The 22,955-nt window shown below is 46.2% G+C and overlaps 2 protein-coding genes across 3 annotated transcripts; one reads left to right on the forward strand and one right to left on the reverse strand.

Annotated features, from left to right (window-relative positions):
- Positions 1-5,781: 5,781 nt before the first annotated feature.
- On the reverse strand, positions 5,782-12,292 carry LOC104697262 (estradiol 17-beta-dehydrogenase 11). 2 transcript variants are annotated; one of them, XM_010412055.4, is made up of 7 exons: positions 11,997-12,292; positions 9,755-9,862; positions 9,014-9,145; positions 8,266-8,372; positions 7,436-7,573; positions 7,058-7,174; positions 5,782-6,352 (listed from the first exon to the last, which is right to left on the reverse strand). In XM_010412055.4, the coding sequence occupies exons 1-7, from the start codon at positions 12,204-12,206 to the stop codon at positions 6,265-6,267; spliced, it is 900 nt and encodes a 299-aa protein (XP_010410357.2). In that variant the 5' UTR covers positions 12,207-12,292; the 3' UTR covers positions 5,782-6,264. The 2 variants fall into 2 exon arrangements, with proteins under 2 accessions (XP_010410357.2, XP_010410356.2); XM_010412054.3 differs by lacking the exon at positions 11,997-12,292 and adding an exon at positions 11,411-11,479.
- A 308-nt stretch (positions 12,293-12,600) lies between these two features.
- NUDT9 (nudix hydrolase 9) lies at positions 12,601-19,061 on the forward strand. The gene is made up of 8 exons (XM_039551085.1): positions 12,601-12,694; positions 13,890-14,126; positions 15,171-15,263; positions 15,795-15,881; positions 16,753-16,864; positions 17,038-17,184; positions 17,433-17,517; positions 18,452-19,061. The coding sequence occupies exons 1-8, from the start codon at positions 12,672-12,674 to the stop codon at positions 18,625-18,627; spliced, it is 960 nt and encodes a 319-aa protein (XP_039407019.1). The 5' UTR covers positions 12,601-12,671; the 3' UTR covers positions 18,628-19,061.
- The last annotated feature ends 3,894 nt before the right edge of the window (positions 19,062-22,955 follow it).

Raw genomic sequence — 22,955 nt, forward strand, 5'->3', positions numbered from 1 at the left:
ATGCAGATCATTCTGTAACCCATTGGTCTGTTCCCATCCCAGATCCTCTGTAATCCATTGGTCCTTTACTGATCCCCTGTATCCCTATAAAAGCAAGCTCTCTGGGGCCCCTGAGGAAGAGGGTTCTCGTCCCTGGCTCCCCCCTTCGCCAGAGGGGACCCACAATAAAGCTACCTTCCGTGCAGAACCAGCCACACGAGCCTTCTCGTCTCTCTCTCTGGTCTGGCTTGGCCTGGAGGCTGCCCTGCAGAGCTGAGCTGGAATCACGAGCTGATAATCACTAAAGAGCTGACAGCTTCTGCATGGGCCCTCCTGCCAGCAGCTGAGGGAAGACACTGGACCTCGGCAAGGCTATTCCTTTCGGGACCATCTCCCCGGACCGGTCACCTCTTCCTGGGTCAAAGCTGCTGACCCCCATCTCCAGCTGTAATATCCATTGACTTCAGTCATAGTTTGATCAGGCTTTCAACCCACAAAGATGCCATTGTCTGGTTTTACTGCCATTGGGGCACTTGGCATATTGCTGGTCCTGCTCTCGCATACATTCAGATACCTACATCCCCTAAGTCCTCACAAGCAGTGCTTTATAAGGGCAAGGTAAAATCCCTGATGACACAAAGAGGTTACCTTTTCCTGAATGTGGGCAGACTTTGAGGCTGGATTCCTGGGGATCTATTGTGACCGTTCTGGTAAAAGCTTTACCTCTTTCTCTTAGTAAATGTAAAATAACTATTTGTCTGGATTCTCTTAAAGCCTTGAGTTTAAAACTGTAGTAGCTCTTTGGATTAGCAATCGTAGAGACCTGTAAGACTTCAGTACTTTATCTTATGCTCTAAAGGCAACAAATATAAAAATATTGCTATTCCCTGATAGTAACAATCCTCAAAAGAAAAAAAAAAAAAAAGAGAGCCAACTGTGAAAACTTAAATAGCTGGATTTTTGTGTGTATGTGGTTTGGTTTTGTTTTTTCAGTTGTTTCAGAGGGAAAAAAAGGAAGCTCACTTGGTCCAAAGAATCAAATCATGACCTGGTAGCTCAGAGACAAAGCATAACCTTGGGTGAAAAAGATCTTTGGGTGTTGAGTGACTGTGGCTTTGTGTGCTAATCTCAGCTACATCAGTATGTGACAGATATGCCTACAAGGTGGAAACCCACAGGAGCATCAACACCTTCCTTGAGGAGGCTTCAAAGAGAAACTGAATGCCAGGTAGCTGCGTCTTGCCATGAAGGTGTCCTGCACTGAGTAGAGCTTTGCACCATGTCACTTGACATCTTCCAGAGATCCTGGATTAGCTGCTGAATGAAGAACAATCCCTTTCCCAAACCTGTTAGTCCAGAACTGCACTAGCACAGCCATACCCATTGCCAGGCTCCAAGGCTGCAGGTAATCATGGGGCTATACATACATGCAAAACATCTCTTTCTTAGTGCCTTTGAGCTAGCGCTGAGGTAGCTCAGCACTGCACAGCACAGCCATTATCTAAAATTGCCTTTAGAGTATTGAGGATCATGCTTTAGTATTTTTCTGCTTATGATCCATATTATGTTCGTAAGAACTTGAGAAGATCTGTGTTTAATGTAACTGTGTATGGAAGTTCCAAGTTTCATGATTTCCAAGGCTTCAGATGTAAACAGTGTTGTGTGTGACAGGGCAAAACTGAAACAATCTGTGGCTTGAAAAATAACTATCTGAAAAATCTGTGCTGCTGCTTTCTTATCTATAGGCCTGTGGCATACATGGACTTATGTCATCCTCCTAAAGGAGAGTACACCTCTGTTTGGCATGTTTCTTCCCTTTTACCTGTTCCCTGCCCCTGAGGAGAGAGAGCATGAAGTGAGCTACAGCCTCTCCTGCCCCTAAATTGGTTACTGATTAACCATATGGATTAGGCACAAATCCTTGTGAGTCAGGAATTCTTTATCTAGAAAATGAACATGCCAACAGTGAGTATAAACTAGGTTCACAAAATATTGCATTTTAATGATTCTCGGTCACTCATTCCTAACGTCACGTCCATTACAACTGACCCATATGAAAGCAGTCTCCTTTCCAAGGTGTCTCCATAGTCCTGTGCAGAAAAATCTCAGTATCTCAGAAGCTGTTAGCTGTAATTGTGCCTCTGTTAATTAGTGTGCTGATTGATTTTGGTTGGTTGAGTTTGGGTTTGCTTGGGTTCTTTTGGCTGAAAATATTCATTAAATGCACAAGAACTGACCATAGCTCTGAGTGACCTAAAAGGGCACTTCTAAGGAAGTAACCAATTAATCTAAATTTTTAAATCTTTTTTTGGCCCATACTACTTTCCTTGCTATAAATCATGATGTAGCCTCCTTCCAGACAAGCTCATTAAAATCCCCTTAAAATTGTACTCGTGTTTAAAAGGGCTCTTGGTACAATTTAATGTCTAAGAGAGAGAGGAGGATGGATGTGGAAATGTGCCACATGAACAGATGTTCAGCTGGGAAGATAACATTAATGATCTGGCTGTGCAGCCAGAACTGGTGTTAACAGCACGTGCATGCTTTAAGGACTTAGAGAACTGTGCTACACATAAATATTGGTTTTTTTCCCCTTCATTGTTTTTTATACTAGAGAGACCTGAATCTTGTCTTTTGCCAGTATAATTCCTGTGTTACACAGAAATCACTCAATGAGAATAAATGCAGATCTCCATATCCTGCATAATATTAAAGCCAGCTATTACACAATTTTCAATTTTTCACCTCTCTTAGAGTGCAGCTGTCACTTCTATAAGGCTCAAAGGAGTCCTTATGTACTGTATTCCAGGTCAGCCCTTCAGAAGGAAGCAGCAATACCTCATCATAGAAAAGCTATGTGGCCATCAAAGGATTAGTGCAAGCTCCTATTCAGGGTTTGGGTTCTTCTCCCATTAGAGATTACCTCACGATTAGCAAGCTGGGAGACATTGGTGAACATGAGTGTCTGGAATTCCTTTATATAAAAATACAGTCATTATTGTCACCAGATTATTTTTGAGCATTGAGTGTATCTTCCTGTTGCAGCATCAGTTTAACTAGAATGTTTCTTGAAAATCATTTTGATAGTGTTTTTTGGAAAAAGATCAGCAACCAGCTGTGAACATTAAAAGCCTGAGAACACAGAGGGGAAGTAGTTTGCAGGAGAGCAAGTTTAACACTAGAAACACCTGGCTTCTTGGATAAATGTAAGCTTATTAACACTGTGGTAGAAGTTTTGCAGTAAAGCCACAATCTTCTCAGTGATGAGCTCAAACAAAGCAAGAGACTTGCTTGGAAAAGGAAAAAATGCATGGTCAGATAATAGATGCAGAATGAAATAATCTGAGAGATCGAAGGTACCAAAAAGCTGAGTCAGAATTTCTGCAGACAGTTTTGCAACACTATGAAACACCAGTGATGTCAGATGCTTAATTTCAGTGGAGACATAGTAAAAAACCACAAAACAGTACAAACCCCCCTTTTGTTGAACTGCTGGGTTCAGGGGATTCTGTGCATTTAGAAATCCATGTTCTGAAGTGCTGCCTAAAATTACCTGGTTTTTTATGCATACTGGTACCACCTGCAAGCATTAAAAGGTATATGATGGTGGGGCCTTGGTGCTAGCAGACAGGGGCAGTAAGAGGTACAGCCCTGATTTTCTCTTTTAAGTGGCCTGGGTTTGTGCCAAGAAACACAGGTTGAGATGATTCTCCTAACATTCTGAGTAGGATTTAAGGACTTTGGAAAAATGCAGCAGAGCCAGTCTCCAAAGAAGTACCCTCAAACTTCGCTAAAGAGACAGGCCAGGCAGCAGTGCTGTGGGGTGTTTTAATCCATGCCATTCGATTCTGTAAATAGTTCACCTTCCTGCCTCTTGCTCTGGTGACCAGGGCCCCTGTCACCTGGCAGGGCAGTCACAGCAGAGGCATTTGCCTGCTGGCTGCAACCCCTCGGGGAGTACATAGTGCACCTGGCTCATGAAATCCCTGTGGGGCCCTCACTCTCCTGTGCTTTCTTAAAGCAGAACAGCTAGAAGAGCTGAGGAAGGAGCTCCACAGACCTCTAGACAACATCATGGTGCTTTTAACTGAGCTGTTGCTCATCATGTCTGTGGGAGACTGGGCTGACTCCAGCACAGAGATTCTGAGCTAGGCGCTTCCTACTTTTCTCTTGGAACTTGGTTCTCTGCTTAATTAACACATCAGTGTTTGGGCCAGACCCCAATTGCACGGCTCAGCGGTGCTGCCATTTTCCTGGCACAGGGCTCCAGTCAGTGCTGGGGCCAAGTCAGAGGAGGCAGGGAGGGCATGGAAGAACCGAGCCCGACTCCAAGAGACACCTCAGCAGGAGGCAGAGCACAGGGCCAGAATCACTGACCTGACTCATAAGGAGTCCTAGGCCAGGGTGTGAGGCACCACCCTCCAAATCTGGGACTTAGCTGTAGGTGGCTGTATGAAACCTGCTCACATGGACTCCTGCATGGACAGGGGCACTCCTCAGTGACCAGACTTTGGGATAAGCTTCAGTTGAATGTTGTGGCCAGAAAGAGAACTGAGGAGCCTGGGAGGCTTGGTGACTCAGTTCTGGCACTGGTGTTCAGGAGATGAAGGCTGAAATCCTTGCTTTTGCATATGTTTCTTTATGCCAAGCAGAAGACCTGGAAATTCAAGCAACATGGAGAAGGGCAAGTGGCTCTCAGTTGTGACAAGGCCTGTCCTCTTAGAAAGAGAGGAACATGTAGTTCAAATAGAAGCAGGGCAAACCACGAACTTCTTTCAGAGTAGACAAAGCCACTAAGTCACTCTTCTCAGGTTTGTGGGATGCCACTGAGGCAGGGAAAACAGACTTACAAAATAACTTACTGAAAATGCATGCAAATTGGACTCCTTTATCCTTCAGGACTCAAAGCATGCGTCTCGCAAATGCTTTGGGGTTTTGAGGGTCTTGGTTTTAAATTCAAACCACATCAACACTCCTTGATTGACTTTTAACTTTTTGGATTTTTTTTAGTTTTCTGAAATTTGCTTACCCTTTCTTTATTTTCTTGGCTACAGGAATCTTGCGCTATGAAACAAAAAATCCAAAGCTGGGAACTTGAGCTTCACACAGCCTGAGTGTCCTATTACATGAGTGTTCCATGAGCAAAAAGGAAACTATTTTTGTGTCATTTAGCACATCTAGCAACTATTTGTGATGATGGCAGCAAAACTTCTACCTGTTGCCAGCTAAGAGCAGGAGGAGCTGGGTGGTGAGGGCTCTCCCTTTTCTGAAGAACCTGTTTACAGAACAGCTTGAAAGGCTCAGGTGAACAGGACGGATTCCAACTGTGCAAAGGTGGCATCTGTGCCTGGGATGGCTGCGGGCCAGCAGTGCCTGCAGCGGGTGGGAGTTGCACAAGTGGGTGCACAGATCCTCTGTGCTCTGGAGGGGTCTTTGACCCGTGTGTCATCAGCTGCTGCTCTCTTGGACCACAGGCCAAAGACCTTTAGGGGTTTCACCATCTGAGCAGGCCCCTGGCTTGTGACAAGGAGCTGTGTGAAGGCTTGTCTGGAGCCTTCCCCTGCACCCCCTGCCCTGGCACCGCCTTTAAGCCCTGGCCCTTGCTCTGTGAGGGCTGTACTTGTGGCACCCAGTCATTTGTAGAGAAATACTGCATTGTTTTCATGAGAAGGTGTTTTAAAGATGTCTGGAAAGTGCAGAGGACCATGTGAGAAATTATACAGGAAAAGGTGTATTCCTTGATATCATACCTTAAATGCATCTCTAGGACCTGATTATGACTTTCACTGCCAAGAGACACTGTTCTTTGTGTTAAAGAACTGTATTTATTCATATAAAGGCATATTATTGGTGCAAATGCGTAATTGATAATCGATGTAATTAGGTATATTACATATACACCTCTATTATTTCAGGTATTTGCTACAAAAATATGGGAAATTCAGTGTTCATTAGAGAATTTTATATTTTAAGAATATAAATTGAACTGAAAACAGGCCACCCACCTTTGTGGGAATTCCTGCCAGCCTCAGCACAATGAGATAGAGGTGATGGGATGTACATTCAAAGCAGCCCTTCTAGAGCTGCATCTCTGCTTTGCTAACACTCCCTGTTATGCAGGTGTGTCCCAGCTGCAGGTGTGGGATAAGCCCTTAGGTGTGCCTGGGAATGGTGGCCTGGAAGCACCTGCCTTAGCTCTGCTCTGAATCAAGCCAGCGGAACTACACTCAGCACATGTTCTGTCTTCTCTGGTGCCTCTGGGAAATGAGAATCAGTTCTTGCTTTTCACTGCGTGCTTCTCTGCCCAATGACTGCATCAAACTTGACATCAGTCATCTTCCTCAGAAGATTCAGGGCACGTTCTGGAAACACCCTGAAAGAAACATTAACATGAAGTTAAATGTGGGAGAGTAACTTAAATTATAGGGAAAAGTGTCACTGCAAGTGAAGGAAGACCTGGTCTGGTAGCAGAATGTATGCACACACATGGACTGAGACAGAGTCTTAAAATGGGCATTATTTCCCAAGGACACATGGCCCTTGTCAACCTCTGACAAGTTTTAACTCCGATTCCACCCATCTCTTTTTATGAAAATTCCATGACAGGTATGTACCAACCATGATTTTGGCTGCAATACTGCTGCAGAATCCAGAAAGTTTTCATACTGAACATAGACACAAGCATTTGCTTTCTCTTTGCAAAGGAGCCCTTTTAGAGCAATTTTCCAGCCTCCATGGCCTCAATCTTTGGTGTTGACATGGAGAAACAAACACAGATAAGCAGCAGGTCCTCATCTCTCTCTGGGACTACTGTTCCCGAGAATGTGGTGGCCTGCAGAGCAGTGGAGCTCTGCACTGAGAACAGTCAGCTGCAGCAAGTGGTTCTGTACAAGGGCCTATGAAAGGGCTCAAAAAAATCTCTGGATGATGTCTGCTGTTGTCACTGGAAAGAACCACTGCATTATTAACTAGCTTGTGATATGTTCTAAAATAGATCTTAATCTTGAATCAGATTTTACAAGTTTGAGGGTGATACACTCAGGAGGTTACAGTGGATACATTTTTTTTTCCTGCTCACCTTTCAAGCAGTAAACCAACACTCTGATTTGATGGAACAAAAACCATTTTCTGGTTGGTCACTATTCCTTCCATCAGAGCCTCTACAACTTCTTCAATCTCCAAAATCTTTCCAAGCCTACACAGGAAAGCAAACATATAAGACCTGCAGTAGTAAAAAGGGGTGGTACTGGCTGATGTAGGAGGCTTCACAAATGCACAACCTCAGGTAATTCAAATGCAACCATTACATGAGTTAAAGGACACTGCAGATCTTCTTTAGCCAATGATACACACTGTTGTTATACAGCCAGGTGGAACAGAGGCCTCAGGCTGGGGATAATATGCAGTGCCGTGATGCAAAGAAGGAAGCACAGGAATGCAGAGCATTGACAGTTACCTTACAGTGGGGTTTTTGACAAATCCAGTGTTTATAAAAACTGGACAAAGGCACGTTGTTTTTATTCCATCCTTTCCCAGGGCAGACAGCTCCTCTGTCAGAGCTTTATGAAATCCAACTGCAGCAAACTTGCTTGAGCTGCAGGAGGGGAAAAAGTACAAATGAGAAGGCAGCAATCCTATTTCCACTTTTCTACAACTGCAAATGGCCTAAACCATCATACACTTACAGTACGGGCTAGGAGGCAAAACCCTCCAAATAATATAATCCAGCTGAGAGACAGAGCAGGGACTATTCTAACTTTCCCTGTGCCACAATGTAGTGGTGGATTAGATATTGAAACCTGTGGAGTAATTGTGGAAAGCAGACAAGGTGTGAACAGGCAGACAAAACAGACAGGAAAACATCAGGAAACCTTAGAAAACATTTACTAGTGTGTGTCAATTGATGCACATCCCATTTTCCTGAGAGAAGATTCCTAGGAGGAATGCAGCCTGAATGTGTGAAATGAAGAAGGATGGGCAGGGTCGAAATGCAGATTAACCCTCGAATGTTTACTGTACCACACAGGAGCATCTCAAATCAATTGTGTGTGCTTTGAAACAGAGAAGCATTATTGGAGCAAACCTGAGGAATGACCTGGCATGGAAATAGGTGTGGGCCTTAAGTTTAAATAGATTTCAAAGAAAATAGAATAGTCACATGGCTATTCTTTTGTACAAACATTGCTCCTGATTCAGTCAGAGCTAATAACTTGGTACTTTCTGATGGAGAAGATGCAATTAAAATTTTTCAAAAAATGAAGCAAGGTTGATTTCAAAATCACTTACCAATATGCCACCATGAAAGGAATCACAAAATGACCTGCAGCCGAAGCCACTGTGACAATGTGCCCGTAGTTGTTGTTCATCATGACTGGCAGAAAAGCTCTCGTGGTCTTGGAAGTCATTTAAACCAAGAGGCAGAAATGCAGGGGGCAGGAAGGAGGAAAGGAACATTGTTTTCTTAGGCAGACTCAGCACTGACCCTCAATGTCATTCACTAGGTGGCCAAAGCTATCCCTAAAGCTATGAGCTGCACAGCACCTCAGATTCCCAGAGCCACAGGGATACCTGCTCTCTGACCACTGGTGCAGTTGGCAACCTGCTCTCCAAAGGTTTCAGGAGTTGGCTATAAACAGCAGCTGGTTTTCACATCTTTCCTTTGCTGCTTTTAGGTTTCAGGTGTCAGCAGGAATGCTGGCAGGGTCTCACCACCAGCACGTACAATAAACCACTTGGCGACCTACGGCTCCTCTTTTCTTCTGCCCCAAACAAGTACGGCTGAACAGCTGAAACCCTCCCACCCTGTCAGCCCCAACACCTCTGACAGAGGCCAGTGCGTGCTGCAGGTGAGGCTGTCACCAGCCAGCTCAGATCAGCAAGAGGCTACTCCAGTTCCCCAGCAGACATTCTGCTTGGGTGACCCTGTACTATACAGTTCACTTGGTAATTCACTGCTAATAATGGTTGGTCTAAATTGCCTCCCCAGTGACATTCCCAAAAAATCTGTAGCTATGGAGATGGTGGTGGCCCTTACCCACATGTGACCAAGAATGTTGACTTCAAACATCCTTTCTATCTGGTGGTCCTGAGTCGAGAGAAAGTCGGCAGCTGTAATCACACCAGCGTTGTTCACCAGGATGGTCACATCCCCAATCTCCTTTTTCACCTTTTGGAGAGCAAAAAAAAGCCCCAAATTGTGTCTGTCACTCAGGGGGGAAAAAAATATGCAAGGGTGGGGAAGATGAGCCATAATTAATTTCATTCTTATCATCGCATCTTTAAGGGAGATGAAGATCATCCCACATTTTCAGATGTGGCAGGAACTGCATAGGAGAGCCAGGAAATCTGGTTTGGATCTGATTCTTCTCCTTTAATTACTGCCAGTATTTACTGTGTTCCACACACTGTGCTCAGTATGGACCGTGTAGTCACAGCTGGGACCATGGAGGTACAGACTGTTCTGAGGCAGCTGGACCACAGCCATTACAATAAAATGTTTCATTTGTCCTCGGTGCTGTCTGTGTTCCTTCAGAGGCTCGAACCCTAGAGAGCAGACTTGGCACCAGGCTGTGATACACTGGAGCCTCCCAAATAGGATGAGACTGGCTGTGATCTTGGAAATGCTACAGCACTCTGTGTACAGAGAGCAGCGAGGAGTGGGGAGCTTCCAAGGCCTTGCAGGATTTGTGTACAACACCTCTAGCCTAGTTTCCCTGACTTTTCTGGAAGTCCAGCGTGTTTGGGAAAGCCTTTGGCCGTGCCCCTGCTGCCCCACCTTGTCTGCAGCACTGTAGATCTCCTCCCGTTTGCTGCAGTCCACCACAAAGGTTTGGACAGTGGCTCCCAGCTTCTGGCATTCTGCTGCTGTCTCCTCAACACCGTGCTGGAAGAGGCAAAGAGAAAGACACCGTGCACAGCTGTCCCCTTGCCACGGCTGAGCGGCAGAGGCTGAAGATGGCCCTGGACTGAGCAACCACTGCCCAGCCCCAGAACAGTTCATGGCTACCCGCGGAAAGAGCTGTAGGTGGGGTTGCTGAGATGACAGGCATTCCAGCCTTAAATTGAGGATCTGTGTGTAGTGACAGCTAGAAAGGAAACCACAGAATTGTGGAATGGTTTGAGTTGGAAGGCACCTTAATGATTATATAGTTCCAACATCCCCTGCCATGGGCGGGAGACTAGAGCAAGTGCTCAGAGCTCCATCCAATCTGGCCTTGAACACTTTCAGGGATGAGGCATCTCTAACTTCTCTGGGCAACCTGTTCCAGTACCTCACCATCCTCATAGTAAAAAATTTCTTCCTAATACCCAATCTAAACCTCCTCTCTTCGGTTTGAAGCCATTTCCCCCTGTCTTGTCACTACATGCTCTTGTAAATATTCTCTCTCCATTTTTTTGTAAGCCCCCTTCACATACTGGAAGGTCGCAGTTAGGCCACTACAAAGCCATCTGCTTTCCAGGCTGAACAGCCCCAATTCTCTTAGCCTTAGGAATGCAGCAACAAGAGTTTGGCTTGGTAAGGCACACGTAGCAGCAGACAGGGGGCACACGGTGCCTATTGCAGCACAGCAGGCAGTACTGTGAGTGTAAACAGAGCTCATACAACACAGGCCTGGCTGACACCCTGAGGTGTGGAGAGTGGCTCTATGCATTTCTGTAGTCACATGCTGGGTGTGAGAAGAGAGGTGCCCTCCACAGTGCACAATGTAGAAAGATTTTTCTTTCAGAATGACCTTTGACACACACAGGTCTGAAGCTCCCCAAAGTCATAACATCAACTCACTAAGCCAGAGGAGAAATGGATTTGTTGTATCCCTGTTCCCAGGTGCCAGAAGGCCATGCCAGTGGCCTGTGTAGTGAAAAGCCCCAGGTCACAAATAGCCTGTGAGAGCTCAGCAGTCCCTGTGGTGAGTGACTGGGCAGCTGCCCTCAACACCAGCTGCTGTTTAATGCTGAGAGGCCCCAAGAAGGAGGCCTTGTCAAGGTAGTTGGGTTGGAGGAGCATACTCATAAATCCTCTGGAATCCACAGCCTGCCTTGGCACTGTAGTTCAGTTCCTGCTGACACCCACGCTTACAATCTATTTCCCAGCACTAAAGCCAGGTGTCGCTCGCTACTGAACTCATACCTTAATCCCCTCATTCCATCCAGTGAACATGAACAATTCTCTGCTTTGCTGCAGCCCTGTACACTTTGGAAGAGCAGTGCCATGCCTCCTCCCACCCCTCCAGTGTCTGCTTAGCCATAATGGGTACCACGAACAGACACTGAAAATGTTCAACACTATCTTCCCTGTTTATCCATCCTTTCACTCAGCCTGTCTCGGGTTTGGGGTATTTTTGTTTCTGGTGGGCTGGGGTATGTTTTGCGGCTTCATGGTGAACTCCTTTGCTGACCCACTGTGTCAGAAACAGGAAGCGCAGCCTCTCACCCTCCCTGTTGCACGTACACCCAGCACTTGGCCTGGATCCCTTCTGAGTGCCATGCTGCATGTTTGTATCTGCCCATCCTCCAACTGCCACGGTTTTTTATGCGTGTAGCTGCCCGGAGGGCAGCCGGGCTCACACAGCCCAGCACAGTGATGCTGCTGATAGGAGCGCAGAGAAAACACATCTCCCAGCAGTGCACAAAAAACACCTGAGGCTACAAAGAGAACAAGTGAAGGCAAACCTGCTCCTCTGTGGAAACAGCCTTCTGGTCTCAGCGGGCTTTTCCTGCCAGCCCGGGCAGCGGGTCCACCAGCAGCTTCCTGAGCGCTTCTTTCCCTCTCGCAGGTGCTCTGCCGGGTGCTGCCTGCTCCCTCCCGAGTAGCACCGAGTGACTGTGGGACCAGAGCCCCACATCCTCTGCTGCAAGTGGGGCCAAACGCTCTGCTGGCGCTCAGCATCCCAGCCAGAGACCGATGGGAGCGGGCTGGAAGGAGGCGATGGGGGTGCAATGCGGTGCCGCCCTTCTTACGCCCTTAAATCCCCCGTGGACTCGGTGGTTACGGAGTGAGGACTCGAGTGTGCCATTACCTTATTGATGTCCCACAGAACCAGCCTGCTCTGGCGCTTGGCGAACTCCAAGGCGGTCGCTCTCCCGACGCCATGGCCAGCGCCCGTGATGAGCACCAGCTCCCCGCTGAGAGACTTTCTCCTCACAGGCACGAACAGCTTCACAAAAGCCTCCAGGTAGGAGTAGAGGAGCGTGGCCAGGAACAGGAGAAGCTCCAGAAACAGATTCATTGTTTTCCCGGAGCTCCTTTGAGGACCGAACTGAACGGGGACCCCGCCACTGCCACCGCCACCGCCACCCGCCCCTCAGACTGCCGAGGCCACGCCTCTTGGGGTCCGGCGCCCAATCAGAGCGCGTCTAAGCGCGGGGGCGCGTCCGTGGGCGGAGCCAGGCCGGGGGGTGCGGAGGTTTGGCCGCCCCTGGGGACCGGGTACGCACCGGGCCGATCTGTGGCTCCCCTTTCCCGGCTCTACAGGGGAGGGAAAATTACATGGGGAATGGCGATTCCTACGTTGGGATAAGGTAGTTGATTAAAGTAAAAGACAAAAAAAGAGGAAAGTTTATTCTCTACTTCCCCGCGGGAAGCAGGGTTTCCGCACGCACATCGGCCGCTCCGGAAGGCAAACACTGTAAATAACCAACGCCCTCCCCTTCCTCCTCTTCATTTCCTTATGTTTTATAGCTGAGCTGACGTCATGTGGCATGGAGTAGCCCTTTGGTCGGTTTGGGTAAACTGGCCTAGTTGTGTCCGCTCCCAGGATCCTTCTCAGTGATGGGGCTAGGAATGTTGGGGACACAGCGCTGATGCTGTGGGAGCGCTGCCCAGCAGCGGCCTAAACACGGAGACTGTGCGGGCACTGCGGGGCTGCCGTGGGGAAGGCGCTGCGCCCCAGGCAGACCCGGCACCGGGCGCTACCATTGGCGCCGCTGCCGCCAATTCGGGCCAGCTTGTACGGCGCGGGGCGGCACTGCGCGCTTGCCGCGCTCGGCAAGGAGCGGGATCCCGGAGACGGGTGACAAGGAGCGGGTCCTAGAGCGGGCTGCCTCGCATCGCCGGCCCAGCGCCTCACTCCCGCTCCCGGCCCCGGCCCAGCGCCCCGGCCCGGCCCCGGGGCTGAGGCGGGGTTGCCCCCGCTGCGGTGGCGGTCGCGGCGGGCCCCCGATGCCGCTGCCGGCCGGAGCCCCTGCCTCGGGCGGTGGCTGTGCTCTCGTTCTCCGTCCTGCTGAGCGCCCGGGGCGCTGCCCAGCGCCGCCCGGCCCACAGGTACCACGGGCGGTGGCGGAGCGGCGCGCGAGCCCGGGTCGCGCCCCGGTGTCGCTGCCGGCGGTCGGCGGCCTGTTCCGCCGGGAGCAGCCGCCTCATGGCCCGGCCGAGATCCCCCGGCGCTGCCGTGCACCCCCTGCCCGCCGAGGGGGAGCTTGGCCGGGGTGTGCGGTGTCTCAGGGTGTCCCTTTGGGGCGGGGCAGAAGGGCAAGCCGGGCTGTCCCTTAAAGTGATGTCATTACTGAAAAGTAAAAAAGCGGTGTTGTCCTTTTCCACGTCTCTGTTAAAGGGGTTTTTTTTGTGAATTTCAGGTGTTTCGCGAGTTTGATATTAGGAGGAATTTCTTCATGAAAAGGGGGATTAGACGTTAGAGTGGGCTGCCCAGGGAGGTGGTGGAGCCACCATCCCGGGAGATGTTTAAGGAAAGACTGGACGTGGCGCTCAGTGCTATGGTTGAGGTGACACGGTGGTATTTGGTCATAGGTTGGACGCGATGATCTCAAAGATCTTTTCCAACCTGATTGATTCTGTGATTCTGTGAAAGAGCCGAGTCTATTCCGCTTGCCGTAATATGCTTTACAGATCCGGCATTAAATAGCAGGTTAAAGCCTAGTGAATGAGATGTGTTTTTTGGTTTTTTTTCTTTTAGTAACTTATCTGCAAACTGTTGGTCCCGCCTTCATCCTGTAAACATGTTCAACAGTTACAATGTGAAGTTCCACCACAGCAAAGCTCTCACTTCCCCATATCCAGGATCACACATTGAGCGTAGCCATGTTCCTGAAGATAAAGTGGGCTGGCTGACTGAGTGGAAAGATTATAATCCTGTGGAGTACACTGCAGAGTCTGTTTTGGCTGGACCCAGTTGGGCAGATCCCCAAATTAAGTGAGTGGAATGGTAACTTTTTTCCCCTGTGAACATGGAAGCAGGAAATAGTCGTGAATTGAGTTAACAAGATCATCTTAAGTGATTCTGCAGTGATGTGTGAAAGTCAAGATTAAGAAAAGTGATGGTTAGAGAACTGAACGGTTTGGGTTTGTTGTGAAGGTCTTTGACACATGATTTTACTGAGCTGATGGTTGAGATTGGAATAATGGGCAGCTGTTGATGCTGTGTAAGCGTTTCTCTGTGTTGTGAGCTAAATAAAAATCTCCTAATTCTCCTTAAGAGTTTGGAAGAACATTTTAGTGATACATTTGTTTGTTCGTTCATGGTTGGAATGCAAAAAAGAAAGTGAATGAAAAAAGAAAGTGTAATCATACTTCTTGAAGTGAGCACTCTGACTCAGGAAATGTGACAGGCTGAATTAATTGCAGTAATTTTTTTGTGAGTATGTAACAATGGGGGTGTCAGTTCTTCTGTCTTAAGTAACAAGGGGTAGGACAATAGGAAACAGCCTCACATTGTGCCAGGTGAGGTTTAGATGGGCTATTAGGAAAAATTTCTTCAGCAAAAAGTTTGTCAGGCACTGGTACGGGCTGCCCAGGGAAGTGGTGGAGTCACCATCCCTGGAGGTGTTTAAAAGATGTCTGGTGGGCTTGGCAGTGCTTCATGGAATTTGGTGATTTTAAGGGTCTTTTCCAACCAAAATGATTCTGTGATTCTCCAGCTCTAACCTTAACAAAAATACCTTTGAAACACTTTCTAAAGTGTTTCTAAACACTGTCTAAATGAAACTTGAGAGAGATGCAATATTAAATACTTTAGTTCTGCACTTTTGCCTGCAGAACTAAATACAGAGGGACTGTCATCAGTAAAGGTTGAGACTTTATAGCCTCCTTTAGAAAAGGGAGGGCCTGCAATTCCAGTTCTGGTAGAAACTGCTCATTGATCAAAGGGGTGTTGCTGGTCTGATGGGTAGCATGCAAGCTTTATAATTTATAATATGTTTTATAATTTATCTCTGTTAAATTCTTTTTTTTCACGCAGTGATGGTTTTTCTCCCAAATTCAATGAGAGAGATGGGGAAGTGGAGAGGAAGAGTCTGAATGGCTTGTATGTGGTCGAAAATGGGAGACCCCGGTGAGTGTGGGGTTTTTGTTTGCATATTCATTTCAGTGATGTGGTTTCAGTGCTGTTACAGGTCTGTCAGTTCTGGTACGTGGTACCTGCTGGGAGTAAGCCAAGAGAGAAAAATGGAACCTAGTTTGATGAATTGACACTGGTGAAGGAGAAAAACATGCTGTGTCTCTTGCCCTTTAAAGCACATGGTGACACCACATATGTGTTGCTGTCCTTCCATTTTTTGTTATTTAATCTTGATTTGTGGTTTTTTTGAGAGTTTTTTTTAGTTTGTTTTTTTGGTTTTTTTTTTTTTTTTTTGGTTGGGTTTTTTGTTTGTTTGGGGTTTTTTTTGTAGAATATTTTGAATGTGGGGAAGTAAATATGGTTAATGCACTGTTGTGTTAAGGGTATGGAAATTTAGCAGAAAATAAACTCCCTTGTGTTTCAGGTGATCCTCAGAGATCAGAGGAGCTGCGTGTGGCTGGGCTTAATTTCTGTTTGGAACCAGTTCAGGATTATGTAAGTCATGTAGTGTGGCATTTATTTCAGGAATCCAGCAGGAAGAACTGGCCTCACTGGCAGAGGGTTGTTGGGGCGCTGGGGACCAAACCATGCTGCTGATCCTGTTGTAACCAGGTAAGGGACAGGTGACTGCAAGGTACCCTGCAGTAGAGCAAAAACCCATACCTTTTGCTTCTTTTCTGCCTCTCTGGACAGGTTATTATTTTTCATGGCCGTTTTCTCTGTGTGTTCTCTATGTGTAAGCCCATTCTGCTTTTGTTATGTAAGAAACACTAACTTGACTTAGTCTGTGATAAGAGAAGGTGGGATTAGGATGCTTTGTTTTGATGTGCTTTTCCCAGCAGGATGTGTGTATGGGTGCTAACCATTTTACACAAAGCATTCAGAAAAGATTGTGTGGTTAACAGAAGTGCAAGCTAGAAAGTGCCATGCTGAAGGCAGAACCATTGTGGAAAATCATCCTGATGCATTTTACTTCTTCCGCTTTCCAGAAGGATGCTGATGCTACCGAGTTTCTTCCTTGAAAGTAAATGCTGGCATTGTTTTTGTTTTATTTTTTTTTAGACAGCTTTTTGCTTTTCCTATTGGTAGTTCTTAATTCTTTACTGAAGGCGATGGTGGCTGCTTGTGGCTTTGTCCTGGCGCTGCTGCAGCCTGTGCGACCATTCTGTTCCAGCAGAGACATTCTCATCCGCTTAGTATGGATTGGCACAGGTGCAGCTCAGGGAGCTTTCAGAAGGAGCTGCTGCTACCAGCCTGGCTGCAGAAATGTGCCTCATGGGCATTTTCTGCCCTTTTGGCTGAGGAAAACCATCAGTGTTCTACCCTTGGTTGCAATCCTGCTGGATGGCATCCATCAGTCCACCCTGACTGTCCATTCTCTGCCTTGTTTGTCCCCTCACAGGTGGCAGTGCCCTCCTGTCCCTCTCTCAGGCCCTTGTGTCAAGAAGCAGCAAAACATGTTCTTGTTTGTCATTTGCTGCAGGTGGAAAAGGGACGGAAGTGGCAATAAAGTTGCTCATCCAGGTACTGGCAAGAACATCTTGCAGTTCGTAGCCATCAAGAGGAGAGACTGTGGGGAGTGGGCCATTCCAGGGGTAAGGGCAAAGCTCCAGAGGCAATTGACATTTCCCTGCTGGTGAGGCCATGAGGCTGATAAGGCATGTGTATGATGCAGGAGGATGTAACATACTATGAGCCAGGAGTTAAAATTTGTAGAATCTGAGGGATAGTCTTTGTTTGTTTGTTTGTTTGTTTTCCCCCCTCTAAGGGGATGGTGGACCCAGGGGAGAAGATCTCTGCTACCCTGAAGCGAGAATTTGAGGAGGAGGCCTTGAACTCTCTGCAGAAATCGCCTGAGGAGAAGGCAAAATTGGAGAAGCAGCTCCAGAAGCTGTTCAGCCAGGAACACTTTGTGGTGAGCTCTGTGTCTCTTGTGGTAGCCTCTTGAGCTGTGCATGTAACTCACAGCTGTATGGAACCTGAGGAAGTGCAGCTGAAATGAAAATAAGTCATGATGCTCACGTTCTTGGGGTGTAGGAAATGGAAGGGACTGTTGAAAACTCTGTAAGGGCAAATGTGTCGGAGGGAAAGAAAAAAGTATGACTGATTCCACCTTGCTTGTTGTGACACTGAGCTTGTTCTGGTTTGTTTGGGGCCTTACAGGTGTACAGAGGATATGTGGATGACCCTCGTAACACTGATAATGCCTGGATGGAGACAGAGGCTGTGAACTACCATGATGAAACAGGTAAATATCTCCAGAGGTGCTCTTAGTTGTCTTTTACTCCATATGTTGATTTGAAATTGGGACTGTTCTTGAACTGAGAATGGCAATGAAATTGGGGGAGCATGAAAGTCAGGTGTAAAATATGGGGCTAGATTGTTAAATTGATCTGTTATCTTGCTTTCCCATTTTTCACCTGTAAGATAAATCTGTTTAGGTGATTCTGAGTTGTTCAAGCTAGAGATTTCATGTAGTGACATTTCCACTGAATTTTGGGTAGTAGGATGCCAGTTGTAAAGTTTCACATGTGGCTGGTCCTAGATTTATCGGCCCCCAGAAGTAGTGGAGATAGTGTATCTTTGGCCCTTGTTTCCAATACAGAATGGAAAAGCATTTCCTTGGTTGTTGTCTATGAAGTCCTGAAATTCTTTAAAAACAGAGTAAAAACTTCAAAAAGAGAGCAATTCAGAAGCCTTTATGCAAAAAGTGGTATTTTTGATTTTGGGGCCTCTAGTAAAGTTTTAATTATTTTTGTTTTTTCATAAGCATATATAAGTTTCAGAATTCAGTTTGTCCTGTAGAATCGTATGTGAGAAAAGCAGCAGTCAAATGTTAAGCAAACAAACAAAAATCCAGGCAGATGTATTGGCTAAACTTGAGGTAATGAGTACGTGTTGTCATGATAGTTTCCATAACTTTTCATGCTGCTGGTGATACCCTAAGAGTGGTGACAAGGAGTTAACTCAGATTTGCCACTCAGGTTTGCCTTAAAATAGTGCAGGTATGAAAAATGTTTCTGGCACAGAATCAGGGAGAAACTTAGTTGTTTTTTCTCTGAGAAGCAGTAGAAGGTTGCTGCCTGTGAAGGAGCATTGTGGAAGGGCAGAACTGATAGGATGTGAGAGGGGAAAAAGCAGGAAGAGGCAATAGCATGTCCTAACTCTCATTTTGTGAACAGGTGAGACGATGGATAACTTGCCTCTGGAAGCAGGTGATGATGCTGGAGTGGTGAAGTGGGTTGACATCAGTGAGAAGCTCGAGCTGTATGCAAGTCACAGCTACTTCATCAAGCTGGTGACTGAGAAACGGGGAGCCCACTGGAGTGAGGATCCTGGATCTGAGTGCCACGAGTGATGGAAACTTGGAACCGACAGACTCTGAGAGAATATATTTTCCAGCCTTGAAACAGATGTCATTGTCATCCTCAATGAAAATTCTGTGAAATTCAGCTGGGAAAAACACAGTGATAAACAGAGGGTTTTTCAGAGACTTCAGGTTGCTTCTTTTTATTTCTTAGCTAGTGTGAAATGAGAAGAATGTGGGGCTCTTGGTTTGCTTTCTTGGCTTCGTTATTTGTAGCTGTTTCATGATGTCTGCAGATCTGCATGGCAACACTGGGATTCTGACTGGTGGTAGTTCACAGGCTGTTCACCTTAGCTCTGTGTTCTTGCACTGTTTCCCTGTATGAATAAGTATGAATCCCTAAGGAATGAGAGACTTGTAGGATAACCTGAATAATGATTTAAGTGCTGCATAATAAAGCGAAATTTCTTTTCTGAGTCATTTCACTTTGGAGTGATTTTCTATTTTGAGAGATTAGTTTTCACATTTAATTACTTTTTCGTTTACAGCATGGCTGGTATTCACATCTGAATGTGTGACAATGCCTCTGTGTAAAAAGAAAACTGTTGGAGGATGAAACTTCATGACTGATTTGAAGAGCTGAATTTTGAGGTTCCTCTCTTCCCACGGCTTATGGCAGTACAGCAGTTGTGGAGACTGCAGCATAAACAGAGTCACTGGAAAAGAGCAGCCTTAAAGTATAGTCTTGTAAATTGTTCTGGTTTCTTACCCTTCAGGTGATGTAAGTAGCTTGCAGTCAGGAGGCTGATGTAGGCCTTCTCTGGCATTTATGCTGCTAACAGGAGCTGCACAACAGTTGCTGACATTTCTCCCTGTGTTTTTAATCAATTGCTGTTGTGTATTAGTGTCAGGTGTTGGTGACAGTGACAGCTGAAAGTTGATGTTGAAACCTGAGGACTTTAGGAATTTTGATCCATATATTGAAGTAAGGTGGTGAGAAATGTCATGGTCTGGAATTACCTTGTGTAACAGTACTGTGACACATTCATGCACTGTTGAGACTTTATCCACATCCTGCTTAGCTAATGAATGGGTTTAGGGCTTGCTCCTTTTCAACCCTCCCTCTGCCTCCCAGTTAGCTAGTCAAACCTGAAGGAGTCACGTATGTTCATGCAGGAAACCCTGGGAATCTTGCAGAGTGTCGCGGGTTCGGTTTGTAACCGGGCGGAAACACCAATTTAGTGTAGTGGTTTGGTCCAAAATACTCATTACTGTTTATCTTCTGTGAGATAAGAATTAGGAGAAATGCAAAGCAGGCACCAAACTTGAAAGAATATAAATAAGTTTATTAACAGACCTAAAAGAGGAAAGAAAAAAAATTATACCACCTTCAGAACTCCCTCCTCCCCCCACCTTCCTCCCTTCTCCCACTGACAATGTAAAAAGACAACCCTTAAGATGTTCAGTCTGTTACCACTTCCATAATAACCTTGTTCAGTCCATTTAGAAAGAGAAGTCTCTTCTTGCTCATGCTATGAAAACATTATCACAACGAGACAGCCGCCCACTTCCAAATATTGTTCAGTCCATTTAGGAAGAGGAGTCTCTCTGCCTGCATGTGAGTCCCTTCCCCTGACTTGCAGCTTTTCCCGCAACTGCTTTCGAGGATCCACTCTTGAAGTTTTTTGGGGTACAATTTTAAGGTTGAGCCATTCAGAAACAAAAACAGAGGCCCTTCTCCTTCCCTGGGAGCAAAGGGTCTTCCTCATCTTCATCGTTAGGACTATCTCTGGGAGCATCTCTAGGGACTGAGGTTTTCTCCTTTCCCGTTTGGAGCAAAAGTCCTCATCTGGTCCATCTCTCCCTGTCCAAACTTCTCATGAAATTACAGCTGCCTCAGCATCTGCCTATCTCAGTGCAGGTGCTTTTGCTTACGAGTTGAACACTCCACCCCCCATATCTTCATGGAATTACAACGGGATCCTCTGATATATCATAGCTTCACAACAGAATTTCAGCTTTAAGCATCTCCTCTCTCTCTTCCCTCAGGTTTTCAGCTCTTCACAGCAATAAAAAGGGCTAATCTCACCTCGGCCTTGCAGCTTTGCAGCTGGAATGTTGAATTTTTCTTATCGAAGTGGAGAGGGGGAAGAGCCGAGCCGCTCCGGCTGCCCACGGCAAGGCAGTGGGGGGGGTTCCATGGCTGGAACAGGTCCATCGACTCCAGGATGGCCGTGGCCCGGCCCGGCCTGGCCCAAGCAGGGCCTGGCCGGGCCCGCTGGCCCCCACACGGGGCCCACAGTCACCTGTCCAGTGCCGGAAACGAGAGAGAGCTTGGGGGAGAGTTTGTCTATTCTTAAATGTGTATCACAGAGGTGGTCACAACTTTAAGTGGCTTAGAGAATTGTCCATATTCAAACTGGCCAGCTGATAGGTTCTATCAGTTCCCAGAGGAAACTGTAAGCACCCCTTAGCAAGGACATCCCTTCCGGGACTATGCTTGCTAACCTATGACACAGAGTTATTAGTATGTTCCTTTCAAAGAAAAAGTAATGCCAAGAGGTATTAATTTTTCTTTCAATCCTTGCTCACCTCTTCCTGCCCACTTGATTTCTTCTGTGATGTGATACATTATGCAGAGCAGGCCCCCAGCAGTGTAGTTGGGTTTTGAAAGCATGACCTACAAGAGCAGACCCTTCTTATGGGGTCAGGGGAGGTGGATCTGTAGTCTATAGATACAGTTTTTTATACTTCAGCTTTCTGTGCATCAGAAAATCACAATGTCATGAATCATGCCTTCTTCAGATGTTTCGGGTGATTAGTTTACTTCTCAGCTGATAAAAATGACAGGGTTTTTTTATAACAACCCCTACTAATCCTTGGAGGATTGACAAGCTTGGCAGTGGAAATGTGTTATAAAAGGAATATTTGTTGTTTGTTTTTTCAATATAGGTATTCTGACTGTAGCAATGCTGGAGGAATACTCAGGTGATATTACTGAGAGTACTGAAGCTACAAACTGAGAGGCAGCATAAGTACTTTCTTTTTTCCTGAAGAAATGGGAACTTGTGAATTAAAGCTATTACCTTTTGAGGCCAGCTGTGTACTGACCATGTGCTTGCAGTTTGAGAGCTGTGCTTTCTGCCATCCAACTCTCTGTGGGTTAAACAAAAAGCTCTTGAAAGAGCTCTTGAAAATAGCTATTGAAAATAAGTTTTCAGTCATGGTGCTTGCCTGATCCTTCTGTTTAGTGATTATTTTACTAGTAAGTAAGTAAGTTTGAGTACATGTATCGGGAAAATCTTGTAGGATGCGGTTTGGAAGAAGTTGGCATCACGTTGGATCTGTCTGAGGCCACTGACATCAACAGCTCATCAGGTGGGATGTTCATCTGCCCCTTAATACATTATATTCTTCGTATATCCACAGCTGTAACCATCTTGGTGATGATCATTATTTGCCCTGTAGAACTTGGGACTATTTAAAGGGCAAATATTTCCCCTTTGCCCTGATAAATTCAATTTTGTTGTATGTTTTCCTAGTAGTGGGTTTGAGCAGAGCAGTGGTGAGCATTGTGTCAGTGGAGAGTGAGTCAATCTCTTGAGAGTTATCCTCTTGTGAACTATATTTAATTGTTCTAAGGTGGCTGAGTCTTGGCTGCAGAAAGAACAAATATGCAAAAGACTGCAGCTAGGCTGGAAAAGCTCTGTCAAAGTTACTTTCTCCCCCAAGACATTTGAAGTCCCAGAGAAAGGATCTTTTCCAAATGGAATTAGCATTGAGAATATGCTTTTGTACATACCATCCAGGCTGAGTTGTTTACACACTGCTGTGTGATGTTGCAGAATGTGAAGTGAGCAACAAGTTGGGATGGTGGAAAAAAACTGGCAGTGAAACTGGTTTTGCTGGGAAGTAATCTCTGCTTTGTGCAAGAAGTTCTTGTGTTGAAAATAATCACAGCTTAATTCATTGTATGCCAGGGCATCAGGCTGGTGTTAAGCTACGATTATCAGCCCTTGCTGGTTCAAGAGCAGATTAGCAGGGGGTGACGGGACTTCCACTGTTTAAGATACCAAAATAGCATTTCTGAATTCCATCTTCTTTTCATTGGAGAGGTGACATGGTTCAGGTGAAAGGTGTTTGCTGATCATCCTTTGTAGGAATAGCATTTGGGGTTTTTTTCCTTAAAGCAGAACATGCCTGGAGTGTTTTCAGTGAAATGCTTACCTTAAGATCACAAATTTATGGGGATTCGGGAATAATCACATACTGTCCTGGCTTTTTTTATTCTTAAATTGTGCCTCTTTTGAGGTGAGCAAAAGATGGGCAATGGTGAAAGAAATAGAATTTTCTTTGACAAAGTTCTGACAAAACCCACA

The sequence above is a fragment of the Corvus cornix genome, chromosome 4 (genome assembly GCF_000738735.6).
Source record: "Corvus cornix cornix isolate S_Up_H32 chromosome 4, ASM73873v5, whole genome shotgun sequence".
NCBI classification, from domain to species: Eukaryota; Metazoa; Chordata; class Aves; order Passeriformes; family Corvidae; genus Corvus; species Corvus cornix.